The 13943-nt window shown below is 62.9% G+C and overlaps 3 protein-coding genes across 16 annotated transcripts in view; all 3 read left to right on the top strand.

The window, feature by feature from the left end:
- HPSE2 (heparanase 2 (inactive)) overlaps nt 1–689 on the top strand; it is a 111619-nt gene extending 110930 nt beyond the window's left edge. Inside the window, exon 12 of one of the 2 annotated variants that reach the window (XM_054072038.1) lies at nt 56–689. In XM_054072038.1, coding sequence (XP_053928013.1) covers nt 56–221 — 166 coding nt within the window. In that variant the 3' untranslated portion in view covers nt 222–689. The remainder of the gene's footprint in view (nt 1–55) is intronic. The other variant, XM_054072039.1, reaches the window with a different exon arrangement.
- Nucleotides 690–1237: 548 nt separating this feature from the next.
- HPS1 (HPS1 biogenesis of lysosomal organelles complex 3 subunit 1) lies at nt 1238–7124 on the top strand. 10 transcript variants are annotated; one of them, XM_054072110.1, is made up of 18 exons: nt 1238–1409; nt 1841–1978; nt 2045–2187; nt 2419–2527; nt 2734–2894; nt 2970–3072; nt 3173–3277; nt 3371–3440; nt 3550–3617; nt 4204–4371; nt 4446–4622; nt 4692–4759; nt 4894–5016; nt 5119–5187; nt 5388–5529; nt 5626–5739; nt 5873–5955; nt 6223–7124. In XM_054072110.1, the coding sequence occupies exons 1-18, from the start codon at nt 1311–1313 to the stop codon at nt 6383–6385; spliced, it is 2103 nt and encodes a 700-aa protein (XP_053928085.1). In that variant the 5' UTR covers nt 1238–1310; the 3' UTR covers nt 6386–7124. The 10 variants fall into 10 exon arrangements, 7 of the variants coding, with proteins under 7 accessions (XP_053928085.1, XP_053928084.1, XP_053928086.1 ...); XM_054072109.1 differs by having other exon boundaries at nt 3368–3440; XM_054072111.1 differs by lacking the exon at nt 1841–1978 and having other exon boundaries at nt 3368–3440.
- A 188-nt stretch (nt 7125–7312) lies between these two features.
- PYROXD2 (pyridine nucleotide-disulphide oxidoreductase domain 2) lies at nt 7313–12254 on the top strand. Of its 4 annotated transcripts, none has more exons than XM_054072118.1 (16): nt 7313–7685; nt 8098–8135; nt 8379–8472; nt 8552–8625; nt 8737–8883; nt 9023–9176; nt 9400–9461; nt 9574–9671; nt 10084–10225; nt 10426–10452; nt 10554–10626; nt 10744–10900; nt 11033–11187; nt 11343–11449; nt 11556–11676; nt 11878–12254. In XM_054072118.1, the coding sequence occupies exons 1-16, from the start codon at nt 7436–7438 to the stop codon at nt 11946–11948; spliced, it is 1770 nt and encodes a 589-aa protein (XP_053928093.1). In that variant the 5' UTR covers nt 7313–7435; the 3' UTR covers nt 11949–12254. The 4 variants fall into 4 exon arrangements, with proteins under 4 accessions (XP_053928093.1, XP_009559788.2, XP_053928092.1 ...); XM_009561493.2 differs by having other exon boundaries at nt 8098–8117; nt 10318–10452; nt 11878–12253; XM_054072117.1 differs by having other exon boundaries at nt 10318–10452; nt 11878–12253.
- The last annotated feature ends 1689 nt before the right edge of the window (nt 12255–13943 follow it).

The raw sequence follows: 13943 nt of genomic DNA, 5'->3' as shown, positions 1-13943 counted from the left end.
GGGGCTGCCACCCTGTCCTCGATGCCACCACCCTGACCCTCTCCTGGTCCCACAGGTCAGTCCAACTCAACGGGCAGCCGCTGGCCATGGTGGATGATGGGACCCTCCCTGAGCTAAAGCCTCGTCCGCTGCGGGCTGGCCGCACCCTGGTCATCCCCCCGCTGACCATGAGCTTCTACGTGGTGAAGAACGTGAACGCGCTGGCCTGCCGGTACCGATAGCCCGTGGCACAGAACGGACCCACCGGCCCCACTCCTGCCCGGGACACGCTGCCTCCTTGGCAGCCAGCACAGCAGGGCCGTGTCGGGCAGGCACCGGGCCGTGCCCTTGTCCTCGCACCCCGGATTTCCTCCGGCTCGGCTCGCTCTCCCGCCCTGCCACCGCAGAGCTCCGCTTGGCCTCGGCCGCCGTCCCACCGGAGCGGTCCACGAGCTGCGATAAGCGCCCGGGGTGCGGTGCCCGCCGCCCGCGGGGGAGAGCTGGGTGCCGAGCCGCGGTGCAGGGACCCCCCGGTCCCCCTGCCCCCCGGGGTGACCCCGGCGCTGTCCCGGGCGGCGCTGCCGGTGCGGGAAGAGCATGGAAGCAGCTCCCTCTGCTGCCGCCGGGACCGCGCGGGGATGCTGCGGGCGGGGCGGGGGCTCGGGGGGCTGCAAATGCGCGTAATTCGATCGCGGGGCGCGGACGGGAGCGGAGCGGCGGGGGGCGCGTCCTGCCCGGGGGGCGGCAGCGGCGCCATCGGAGCTGTAATAAAGCTGGGCTGTCAACCGGGCCGGCGGGGCCGTCTGCTGCGGGGCCGGGGCGGGGAGGGTGGGAGTGAAACCGGGACCGGGACCGGGACCGGGGAGGGGAGGGTGGGAGTTTAAACCAGGAGTGGGACCGGGACCGGGACCGGGACGGGAGCAGAAGTGGAACTGGGAGCGGGGTGGGCAGGGTGGGAGCAGCACCGGGACTGGGAGCGAGATCGGGAACGGAGTGGGCAGGGTGGAAGCGGCACCGGCACCGGGAGCGGGCGTGGAACCTGGAGCGGGGAGGGAGTGGAACCGGGAGCGGGGCGGGGGCAGGGTGGGAGCATCACCGCGACTGGGTGCGAGATCGGGAGCGGAGTGCGCAGAGTGGAAGCGGCCCCGGGAGCGGGAGCGGGACGGGGAGCGGCCCCGGGAGCGGGCGGGCGGGGCAGTACCGCGCCGGGCCGCCGGGGGCGCTGCGGGCGCGACGGTCACGCGCGGTGGGGCAGGAAGCGGCGCGGGGCGGGCGGAGCCGCGCGGTCCCGGTGCCCGGCGCTGCCGCCGAGGGTTGCGCGCGGCGGGGCCATGCGGTGCGTCCTGATCGCCAGCACTGCGGCCGAGCTGCTCTTCTACTGGGCCGATGCCGCCTTCCTCCGCCGGCTGCGACTCCCCCACGGCGGGCAGGTGGGGCGCGGGGGCGATGTGGTCACGCGTGGGTGCGGCGTTCGGGGTGCGCGGTCACGCGCATTGCACGGTCACTCGTGGGTGCACGGTCACGGGTGGGTGCACGGTCACGCGCGGTGCGCGGTTACGGGTGGGTGCACGGTCACGCACAGTGCACGGTCACGCGTGGGGCGTGGTCACACCAGGTGTGGTTTGTGCGGTTACACGTGGTCACTCACGATGCCTGGACACACGAAGTGCATGGTGCGAGGTGCACCTCACACACGGGTGCACAGTCGTGCATGGGTACACGGTCACAAGTGGTGTGCAGTCACACATGACGTGCAATCACACATGGGTACGCGGTCACACGTCGGCGCACGGTGCACAATGTGCAGTCATATAGGTTTATGGTCACACGTGGGTGCCGACCTGGAGCATGTGCACCGCAGGGCCCAGCATTGGAGGACAGCCTCAACACCCTCTTTGCCCCCCTCATCATCTCCTGCACGGCACTGCTGGAGAAGCTCGCCGACACCTACACCTGCTTCACCACCGAACATGGACAGCACCTGCATGTCCTGCACATGGTAGGCTGGGCACCGGGCACTGGGGCACCCTGGCTGGCCCCCGCCTGACCCTGCTGCCTGTTACAGTTTGGTGACTGCCTCTACATTGCGGTGAACGGTGATGGGACAGAGAGTGAGGACGACCTGCGCCGGACACTGTTTGTGCTGCGGCGCTTGGTGGAGGCTCACTGTGGCCTCGTCACACTTGACTCCCACCTCATCCGCAAGGAGTAAGCGGGCACGGCTGGCTGCCATGGGCTAGCATGCAGGGGCGCTGGGGCAGCTGCCAGGTGACACCTTGATGCAGACCCTGGGCTGTGGGCGTGGGTTTCTCCAAGCTGGAACTTCCCCCCCACTTGCAGTGGGACCCGTGCCTTCTGGGCTGCACCTGGGTTTGGGGTGCTTGTTCTGCTCTGGGAGGTGACAGCTGGCTCTCTGCTCACACTCTGTGGCTGTTGCAGGTTGCGGCCGGCTGATTCAGAGCAGCGGGAGCGCGTCTGGAGCTTGCTGCGTGGCCTGCTGGAGACCTACAGCCGCTTGCGGGAGGAGGACCAGAGCTTTGCAGTGGAGGTACTCTGCTCTGGGGTGCCCTTCACTTTCAGGGCATCCCAGGAGTGTGAGGCTGCATGGAGCCCTGGGATGTGGGGAAGGGTGCTGTGGTGGAAACTTTGAGGCAGCTCCCTGGAGCAGCAGTGCCTGGAGGTGTGGGGCAGCTCAAGGGCTGTGCGGCTGGGTCTGGGAGCACTCAGCAGCCGTTCCCCCATCCTGCCCCTCAGGCAGTGGAGCGGTTGATCCATCCTCAGCTGTGTGAGCAGTGCATCGAGTTCCTGGAGCGGCAGGTGGTACAGTACATCAATGCCAGCCCTGAGCGCGGTGGGGATGAGGTGGGCCATGCCTTCCTCCTGGTGCACACCAAGCTGCTGGCCTTCTACTCCAGGTGCGCCTGGCCCCACCACCCTCCCCGGGGCAGCTGCTCACCTTCCTGGCTGACGCTTCCCTCTCTGGCTCACAGCCGCAACACCAGCTCTATCCGCCCTGCTGACCTGCTCATCCTCATCCTCCTGGTGGAGGACCTGTACCCCAGCCAGAGTGCCGAGGAGGAGCTCAGCACCCAGGTGCTCCAGTGCAGGGTGTGGGGTGGCAGTGGATCAGGGTTCCTCCACAGGGTGATGACTTGGAACCCAGAGTTTAATTTTTTTTCTCTCTTTTTGGAAGCCCGCAGCAGGGAATTTAGTTCCCCAGGGGCCCAACAGAAGCGAGAGCATCCCCGTGAGCAGCCCTAGTTCCCATGGAACTGTAGAGAAGGACTCGGATGACCAGGTGAGAGTCCCTGGGGTCAGGAACTGCAGAATGGGACGCTGACTGGGCTGTTCGCACCACTCCCATTGCTGACCCAGCCATTCTTGCCAGCAGGACACAGATGATCTCTCCGTGCCCGAGATCTACTACACACCCGAGCCCTCACCGGGCACACACAGCACGGGTGAGTGCCCAGCCGGGCGGCAGCCTTGCCCCACACCCCCCAGCCCTACAGAGGCTCTGGGGCTGCCTGAGGGCCTGGCGGGGAGGGCGACCTGCCATGCTCCCTGCAGGCAGCGAGAGCTGGTCGGAGGGCGCTGAGATGCTGGGCACTGGGGAGGCAGATGCTGCAGATGTCCAGGTGAGCAAGGGGTTCTGTAATCCCTCCTGGCTCCGCATGTCCTCAGCCTATTCTGGTATTCTTTGCAGGCTCAGGTCCCCATCACTTGTCCCTTGCTGTGCTATAGCTATGGATGCCCTGGGCTCTGGAGCTGGGAGTGTGCCCTATGTCCCCCATGCTGTGCGTAACTGTGGTAGCTCTGGGCCCCCTCTCCAGGGCTCTGCCTACAGTTTCCCTGTCCAGAGCTGTCAGAGGGTCCAGGGCTGCCTTAGAGCAGTCTGATGTCTCCCTCTGCTGCCTCTGGGCTTTCTGGGCTGCCAAATGCTGAAGAGCCTCACACACTCTCTGCAAGCAAGTGCTGGCCTTGGTGCAAGGTGTTTGCAACCTATGTCTTTGCAAGCAGCTTCCGCTCTATCTGCTGCTCTTTTGGGGTCCCTGGGCACTTCCCTTGCTGCTGATCTTTTGCCACATGGCTCGTCCAACTCCATTGTTTCAGTTGTGCCTGGTTGCAGCTTTCAAGGTGTTGCTGTGTCCTTCCAGAGTGTTCTGGGTCAATGCAGGCTGTCTTGTCCCTGTGGAGGACTGAGCATCTCCCCTTCCTCCTCAGATGGCAGAAGACTTGCTCCAGACCTTGGGGCCTCTGGTCCCTGAAGCTTCAAATCCCAGAAGGATCTTCCTGGATGCCAACCTGCGGGAAGGTTACTGCCCCTTGCTGCCACATACCATGCACTGCCTCCCGCTTTGGCCGGGCATCTCCCTTGTCCTTCTGACCAAGGTGAGCTGCCTCTAAGGTGAGGGAAGTGGTGGTGGACTGGGCTCTGGCTGACCCATCTCTTCCCTCCCTGGCAGGGCCCCACAACCCACGTGGCTGTCACCTTGTACCAGCTGCTGGATGGTTTCTTGGTGCTGGAGAAGAAGCTGGAAGAGGGACCAGAGGCTGGAGCCCCACGTTCCTACCCATTCCTGGCCGAACTGCGGCAGCGCATGGACAAGTTTGTGAAGAAGCTGAGTGGGCAGGACATCCAGGTGAGAGTGGGGACACAAAGACCCTGTCCTGTTGTCACCACAGCTTGATGTTGAGCCCTGTCTCTCTAGTTGCAGAACGCCTGGATGGACTTCAAGAACAAGATATTTTCCCGGAGTGAGCCTGTTAGCTCCTTGGAGTGAGTATAGGGTAGCCAGGGAAAGTCTCTGGGACAGGTGGAGACCTTTCCCAGCCTGGGGGGTGGCACAGATGTCCCTGTGGCACTGGAGACCAAGGGACCAAACTCCATGCGGTTGGTGTCTTCCGGCTCAGGCTGCTGCAGGCAGTGGCCAATGTGAAACGGCAGCTCTGCTCCATGTACCGCCAGCTCTTCCTGGCCTCTGCTGGCCACAGCCTGTCCCAGGGCCTGCGGGACCGTGCCCAGAAGCTGATGAGGTGAGTGCGTGGAGGTGGCTGACATCTGCAGGGGGCTCCTCCACACCCAGCTGTGCTGGGGCTTGGGGGATCCTGGCCTCTCACTGTGGCTCTTCTTGGCAGGGAGAAGTTGCTGGACTGGAGGGACTTTCTGCTGGTGAAGAGCAGGCGCAATATCACCATGGTGTCATATCCATCCCTGCAACTGGGAGCTCAGCATGGCAAGGAGAGGTCCCTGGGGGGACAGCAGAGGTGGGAGGGGGAGGATCCTGTCCCCTCCAACAACAGGTTCAAGAGGACAAGTGTGGTGGGCAAAGGAGGTTTCCTCAAGGCTCAGGGACTGTCCTGGAAGGGCAACAAAATTGTTGGACACCCTTAACCCACCCCACATACTTGGAGGACTTTCCTGGCCTGGTGCACTTCATCTATGTGGATCGCACAGCCGGGCAGATGATGGCACCATCACTCAGCGTGACAGACAAATCCAGCTCGGAGCTGGGCAAGGGCCCTCTGGCCACCTTTATCAAGGGGAAGGTACTGCTTGTGGGCCTAGAGATGGGATGGGGAACACAGGATGGGGTGGCAGTTTGGGGAGTTCTGCTCAGGCTTCGGGTTCCCCTTGTTCCCCAGGTCTGGTCACTGATCACGTTGGCTCGGCGATACCTGCAGAAGGGCTATACAACACTCATGCTGCAGGATGGCGATTACTGCTGCTCTTACTTCCTCTGGTTTGAGAACGAGCTGGTATGTGGAGTGAGGGAAGGGGCTGAGCTCCTCTCCCTTTGCACCTTCTGGGAGCAGGGATGTAGGCACAGCCAGCTCTTGCTCCTTGGTGATCCCCTCCCTGCTCCTGCCCTCTGCTGTCATCTCTCCCCAGGGTTACAAGCTGGACGTGATGGAGATGCCGGTTCTCTCTGATGATTCTGCTCCCATTGGGATGCTGGCAGGAGACTACTACAGGTGAGTAGTCCCCAGCCTTCAGGTTTGGCAGCGGGGCCTGGGACTGTGCTGGCATGGGAGTCCACATGAGTGATGCAGTCCTTGCCAGGATGTCGCTCCAGGGTGGTGCCACTTGCTGGGGTTGCACCAGCCCATCTTCCCAGCCTGGTGCCATAGTCCTGCTGGTGGACAGGTGATGTGTCCTTGCCAGAGACTTTTGAGGGGGAAGGTGGTTAAGGGGTGCCAGTCTGTGCTGTACCTACCAATCCCCTGTCTTCTCCTTCCTAGAAAGCTGCTGCGTTACTACAGCAAGAACCACCAGGCAGAGGTGGTGAAGTGCTATGAGCTGCTGACTGTGCACCTGGGCATCATCCCTTCTGAGCTTGTGGTCCAGCAGGCCTGTGACCTAGCCCGGCGCCTCTGGGAGCCCTCCCGCATTCCCCTGCTCTGAGCTGCCTCCAGCCACCTTGGGGCTGGGATTAAAGCAGGTGTATGGGGTGTTCCTTGCGCCTGGGCTGCTTTCTTGGTGTCTGTGTGCCATCGTCTGTGCCTGCTGGCACCCACGGGCAGCCTTCCTATCCTCCAGCCTGGCTGAGGTTTGTGCTGCTCACCTCCCCAATCCCCACTGGCTTCGCTGGCACCCAGCAGCCTCCAAGAATGGGGGGAGTAGAGCTGGAAGGTTTTTGGCAAATCACCATTTTGCTGAAAAGTACATTTTCCAAGCAAGATTTACAGCTTTGGATTGACGTGGCTGTCAGGCTTCGGCTGGAGAACAAAATGGTATAGCCAAACCTGCATGGAGGAGTGACCTAGAGTGCATCCCCCTTTCCCCTCGCTCCATCCTGCACCCCCTTCACTGTCCCCAGGCTCCCAGACAGCAGTCAGCTGTTCAGGCTGAGCACAGCTATGAACACAAGGTAAAACCAAGGCATTTCATGTGTTTCCTAGGCATGTTTGGACTAGGTGCGTGTGCAGATCCCCATGGGTGGCATGGCTGGAGATGGGGCCAGCTCCAGCAGCTGCTTTCACTCTGCTACTCTCTGGGGCAGGGTACAGCAGTTCAGGGAGCACTCTACCATGGCAGGGCCTTTGCTCCATCCTGCTGGGCAAGAATTTGCTCTGCTAAGCAACAATGCTGGCTTCAGGGCCAAGTTCACACCCAAGCTACCCTTTTCCTGCTGCTCTCAATGATGTGCCTGGGGCTTGTCTCCTCAGTGGGTTGAGTTTCTTCCATCCCACAGTGCTTGTTGTCCCATCACCTCAACCACGTGCTTTTGGGTCCTTCTTGGAGCAGAACGGGGGCTGAGGGAGCTCTCTGGCTCCCGCCTGCCTGCCCAGTGCTTTCCTGGCATACGAACTGCTAGGGTCAGTGCTTTGCTGCAGGCAGTGCTAGGGGAGCAGTGCTTGGCATGAGCCCCTGTCCTGCCCGGCCTCCCTGTAAGCCCTGGGATGCAGCCAAGTCCTATGCCGAGGCTGAGGCGTACCCTGCCCTGGCCCCCCCATGCTCTCCCTGTGCCTGGAATGCCTGGGAAAAGCTCCACCACGAAAGCAAAGTCCGGGACACAGGGCAGCTGTGGCCAGGCACTGTGGCGTAATGGCAGCCAGGCTCCAGGCAAAGCTGGCCATGGGCTGCCCTTCCCGCTGGCTGCGGGGCTGGCATCTGTCCCTGTGGCTGTCAGGAGTGCGGCTGGCCCATGCTGGGGCTGCAGAGCAGCTGCAGCGGGAATATGACGCCGTGGTCATCGGGGCAGGTAACACAGGGTGAGGGTGCCAATGGGGACACCCAGCTGCCCTTCCCCCAGAGCAGGTGGCGGGGTGGCCAGGTGGGGACCACAGTGGTGCTGGACACGTTGCAGCCCCCTGACATGCCAGGGAGGGTACAAGGGTGTTGTGCTGCTGGCAACACATTGCAGCCCCCACAACATGCTGTTCATGAGGGCACAGATGGAGCATCTGCTTTGACCAGCTGTATCCCCCTCCCCTGCACCGTTAAGCCAGAGCTATAAGGATAAGGGAGGATGCTCCCTGTCGCCTGTATCCCCATGTCCAGAACTCAGTTATTTGGGTGGTTGTGGCAGCCCCAGGTCCCAGGCATGGCGGGGTGACATGCAGTGTGGGACCACCCCACTACCAGGCTTGGCTCACCTCCCTCTCTCCTTGCAGGGCACAACGGGCTGGTGGCAGTGAGTACCAAGAGTGAGGTGCTGTCGCCTCCATTGCTGGGAGATGGTGGGGGATCAGGGAAGGTCTGCACTGTGGGCAAGGGCGGGTGTTGATGGCAGGGCCACCATGGAGCTGAGGGCTTCCCTGGGGCTGTGGGGAGTGGGGGAGTGGTGGAGTCCTCCTTGGGGTGGGGGGGGGTCCCATGTGCAAGAGAGTGCTTGGGGTGAGGAGGACACATCCCACACTGAGAGATGGGCGGTGTGATGCCTCATTCCCCCCAGGCTGCCTACCTGCAGCAGGCAGGGGTTCGCACAGCTGTGTTGGAGAAACGCCATGTGCTGGGTGGTGCGGCTGTCACGGAGGAGATTGTGCCAGGTACCTCTGTGCATCCCATGTCCCCCTGTCCCCGGCCAGCCAATGGGTGTGAGCACCCCCACTGCCCTACACCTTACAGGCTTCAAGTTCTCTCGGGCATCATACCTGCTCAGCCTGCTGCGGCCACAGATCTACACAGAGTTGGAGCTGCAGGTACCAGCGCCCATCCCTCGCTGGGCTGCTGGCACCTCCTGGCACACTGGCAGAGTGAGCCCACCGCAGTGCCATCTGCACAGGATGAATCCTGCCATGCCTCTCTTGCAGCAGCACGGTCTGAGAGTGTTCCCACGGGATCCCTACTCCTTCACTCCACTGCTGGAGGACAGGAGCACCCCTCGCTCTCTCCTGCTGGGGCACGATGTGGCTCAGACCCAGCAGCAGATTGCTCAGTTCTCCCAGAAGGATGCGCAGGTATGGTGGGGGCTTGTGCCTGGCATGGCAAAGCCCCCGAGGAGCTGCCCTGCCCAGCAGAGTGGCAGGAATGCTCCTGGGTTATCGATTGCACGCACCACGGTGCAGTCCCTCTTGCCCCTGTCCTGTCTGCTTTCAGGCTTACCCTGAGTATGAGGCATTCATGGGGGGCTTGGTTTCGGCTCTCGAACCGCTGCTGGATGCCCCCCCAGTGGATACAGCTGCCCTGGGGCAGGGGTCCCTGCTCCAGCGCCTCAAGGCTCTGCAAACCCTGCGTCCCCTCCTGCAGGCAGGTGCGTCTGGGATGCCAGGGGAATCTGATGGCAACAGGTGTTTCCCTGCACCTGAGGCAGACAATACAGAGCTGCTCTTTCCCAGGGCACAGCTCTCCTGGGATCCCCAGTGGGGCTGGCAGACTCTGGCATACTTGTCCATTGCCTGCCTCCAAACCCAACTGGGTGCAGGCAGCTGGCTCTGGTACAGTGCGCAGGACTCACGCTACCTCTCTGCCCCCAGGGTGGGCTCTGGGGCGGCAGCTGCCCCGCTATTACGAGGTGCTCACAGCCCCCATCTCCAAGGTGAGTGCTGGCAGCAGTGGTGCAGAGCCACCAGCTGCCTCGCTGGCTGCATGCGAGTGGCCTGTGGCAGACCCCATCCTCAGCCTAGCACTTTCTTTTTCTCTTGAGCCAGATCCTGGATCACTGGTTTGAGTCAGAGCCCCTGAAGGCAACTCTGGCTACTGACGCAGTGATTGGAGCCATGGCCAGCCCCCACACCCCTGGCAGTGGGTGAGGGTCACTCTCCTCCAGGGCTCATTGCTGCACCGTCACCCCATGTCGTCTTCTGTGCTGGCAGCTCCTGGGCTCTGCTGCACCCTGGCATCCCATGTCCTTCCTTCTGCCTTTCCCTCCCACCACCTGCTCTGCGTTGCTGGGGTGTCTCAGGGGCTGGGCAAGGGGCTGCCCCTTCTCCCTGCCACATGGCTCTCCTTAGTTCCCACTGTCTCTTTGTTGTTTGGATACCTCTGTCCCCAGGTCAGGTCAAGTCCCCTGGCCAGTGGGTGTTCTCTATACTGATTCAGTGTCCTACAAGCTGGCACGGCCCCATCTTTGGGGGCCGTGACACCATGCTGACCATGCCCACACAGGGGACAGACCCGTGCCTTTGGCTGGTGGCTAATCTGGGGTCCTGCCACCACAGATACGTGCTGCTGCACCATGTGATGGGTGAGCTGGAGGGACACCGGGGGGCCTGGGGCTACGTGGCTGGTGGGATGGGGGCCCTGTCCCAAGCCATCGCCCGTTCAGCGGCTGCCCGAGGAGCCCACATCTTTGCTGAGAAGGTATGGGGTGTCAGGGTGAGGGGGAGCTGCCTGGCTGGCCTCCAGGCAGTGGGGATGCTCTTGGTGAGGTCCTGTCCCCTCTGCTCACCCAGGCAGTGTGCCGCGTGCTGCTGGGCGGGGACGGGCAGGCACAGGGTGTTGCACTACAGGACGGGACAGAGGTGAAGAGCAAACTGGTGTTATCCAATGCCTCCCCCCAGATCACCTTCCTGGAGCTCACCCCCCAGGTATGGGACACATGGGGCGGGCAGGAGCTTGGTGTGGTGGTGTCCCCTGGCCAGGCTGCCCTCCTTACTGCTGGGTTCTGCCCTGGCCTCTCCCACCCCAGGAGCAGCTGCCAAAGGATTTTGTCCAGCGGATCCAGCAGGTTGACACATGCTCCCCTGTCACCAAGATCAATGGTAGGTACTAGCAGGACCACTACTGCCGCCATCCCCACTGGAGGGACACTGGCACCAGGCTGCAGGCCTCACTGAACAGCTGCACCCCACCTCCCTCATCCCATTTCCCATGCCCAGTGGCTGTGGATCGGCTGCCCAGCTTCCTGGCTGCCCCCAACACCCATGACGGCCGGCCCCTGCCCCACCACCAGTGCTCCATCCATCTCAACTGTGAGAGCACCCACCTCCTGCACCAAGCCTTCACTGAGGCCACCCATGGGCACCCCTCCAGCAGGTAGGAGCTGCACTAGCATAGTTCGGTGCCCCACGAAAGTGGCACGGCAGCCATGCTGGGTGGTGCTGTGGGAAGAAATTTGGGGTGTCGAGGTCCCTCTCTGCCTGCCCAGCTCATGTGCTGCTTCCCCAGACCCATGATCGAGCTCTGCATCCCCTCGGCTCTAGACCCAGGACTGGCCCCAGAAGGCTGCCACGTTGTGTCCCTTTTCACCCAGTACACTCCCTCCGTGCTGGCAGGTGGGCAGTCCTGGGATGAGCAGGCGAGGAATGCATATGCAGACACAGGTAGGTAATGTGCACATGGATTTGTAATCGATACATGGGTCCAGGTTACACCAGGAGTGCTTGTCCCTGCCCATGGGCAGAGCTGCGCTGGAGCTGCTCAGGGCTGACCACCATGTCTCCCCAGTCTGCCCATTGGTTGCTTCGTCCCTCTCTAGTATTTGACTGCATCGAAGCCTATGCCCCAGGATTCAAGGCATCCGTCATCGGCAGGGACATCCTGACGCCACCAGACATGGAGAGGATCTTCGGGCTGCCTGGTGGGGTGGGTACCATGTGGGCTCAGCTCCAAGCATTCCACCAATGCCATCACTGATGCGCACACAGCCCTGGTCCAGGCACAGCAAGTTCACGCAGAGCTCTGCTTGCAGAATATCTTCCATGGAGGGATGTCTCTGGACCAGCTGTACTTCGCCCGGCCAGCACCATCCTACTCAGGGTATCGGTCCCCAATACCTGGCTTGTACCTCTGTGGAAGTGGAGCCCACCCTGGTGAGTAGGGCTGGGAGTAGGGACCCTCCTGGGGGCTGCAGGAGGAGAGCAGGGTGCATGGAAGATGTGTAAGGGCAGCACAGGATGGAGGGGAGAGGGAGTGTCCACTCTCCTCTCTGCCCTCACACAAGCAGGGAGGTGGGTCAGCTCTACTGGTGCAGCCCTGAGGCTCATCTCCTCCCCATTTCTGCTCTCTTGCAGGAGGAGGAGTGATGGGAGCAGCAGGACGCAATGCCGCCCAGGTGGCCCTTGAGGACTTCAGGCGCTTGTGATGGCACTGGTGACATCAACTTCGCCTGCACAGGGTTGTAGCTGCAGTGAGCCATGTTGTCCCCACATAGAGCTCTGCACATCCCCAACTTGCTTCCTGGGCACATCAGGGCAGAGAGCCAGAGGGCACAGGATAACAGAGTCCCTTGTGCTTCCAGCTGCCACTGTCATCTTGAACACGTGGCTGCTCCCAGCCTTGCCCAGGTGGCTCCTGGCCACTGGGCAGACAGGGCAAGCCTCTTTCAGTCCCTGCCTGCACCCATGGCTATAAATCCTGTCCTGGAATCTGCCTTGAGCATTCGCACTGTCATATTTCAGCTCTCCGTGTGGCTTCCAACATGCCAGCACCGGGGGTCTGGCAGTGTGCCTGGCGATGCAGCCCCTGAAGGGGCTCCCAATGGGCACAGGCGTGTCCCAGAGTGGTGCATGGGGACAACTGGCCCCTTGCCCTCTCCTTCATTCACTTACGGAGGCTCAGGTGCATGCAGGGCTATTTGGCTGGAGCCGCCCAGCCCCAGGCTGTCCCAGACAACCCTAAGGTGCTTAGAACAAGCTGGGAACCAGGTTGCTGTTTGAGACATGCTTTGCTACCTGGGGCCCCCAAACTGCCCTCTGTCCGTCCAGCCCTTGCTGTCTGTGCGTACAGCAGCCACGCACCCAGCAGCTCAGGGACTGCAGGAGCCGGGATTGGCAGCTACCCTCCCCGTCCCACACACCCTCCAATTCTTTCCGGGAACTGCCTGCACGTGTCCTGGCCCCATCCCTCCATCCTCAGGGCAGATGCTCCGTCCAGCCCAGCGGCTCTCGCCGGCCAACCCCTCAACGAGCGGCAGGCCCCGGGTGCGCCCTTCTCCCCGGCTGCTGCCGGGAGCCGCTTGCTGCAGATTACAGAGCTCACATCCTCTCCCTGCCCTCTTCCTCCCTGGGACAATGCTCCCAATTCAGCCGCCCACCTCGCCTCCCGCCGGGCCCTAAATACGGTGCTGCCAGGCTGAGCTGTTGCACCTGAGCTGGCTGAATCAATATTGACTGGCCAGGAATAGTCCCACCGTCCTCTGAGAATAGCCCCGCACGCCTGCGCCGCTGCCCACAGCTTCCCGCGCACGGGGCTGCCCTCCTGCCGGCAGCGTATTTTTAGCCTCCGCAGTCGCTGTCTCCCGGCGCTGCAGGTGCTGGCACCCCGTGAGCCCCGAGGGCTGGGCTGGAGGGGGATGACAGCGAGGAGGGACACCCCCAGCCTGCCATGGTCACACGGAGCAAGAGGACACAATGCCCCAGTGCTGCTGCTCGAGGCTGGCAGGTCCCAGGTGTGGGAGAGGCCACCGGACCCCCCGCTGCCCTCTCCTCGCTGCCGCCGGGAGCAGAGCTGGGAGCAGGACCAGCACCTGCCTGCCCTGCACCCCGGCTGGCGTCTGCTTTGGGGGTGACTGCAGCGGGCGGGAGGGGAGGTTTCTCAGCCTCACACTTGGGTAATTGAGCACCAAACGTCGAGACATAAGTGAGTCACGGTCTCCACTGCTGGCCCCAGCCCTGCTCTTCCCCAGGACTTTCCGTGACCCCCGTGATGGGGGCTGGCTGGGGACCCGCACCCCAGGAGAGGCTCCGGCGCGCCCCGAGCCCAGCGGGGCCATAGGGCTGGGACGAGGGTGCCCTGGGTGTGCGGAGGTCCTGGGGTCGTGCACCCCTGCATGCCCTAGGGTGCTGGAGGCTCTGGCAGGACGTGGCAGTGAGCTCACCGGTTATTCCCGGCCGTGTTGATCCTGGCTCCTCCCGGCAGGAACCAGCTGCTTCGCCTCCAAACAAACAGCGCGGTGGCCACCGGCACATTCCTGGCCGGCCCGTGGCCACCGAGAGGGCACAGGGCTTCCTGTTTATCCCCATCCCACGGCATGGCACGGTGGGGCGGGTGGGCAGCGGGATGCCCCGGGGACTGGCAGCACCCCAAGCCAGAGGGTGCTCCCGGGGCAGGTCGGGGGGGGGGGGGGGGGCATACCCCA

The sequence above is a fragment of the Cuculus canorus genome, chromosome 7, assembly GCF_017976375.1.
Source record: "Cuculus canorus isolate bCucCan1 chromosome 7, bCucCan1.pri, whole genome shotgun sequence".
In the NCBI taxonomy this organism is placed as follows: Eukaryota; Metazoa; Chordata; class Aves; order Cuculiformes; family Cuculidae; genus Cuculus; species Cuculus canorus.
Note: the sequence above shows the minus strand (reverse complement) of the source record. Positions and strands in the feature narration are given on the sequence as shown.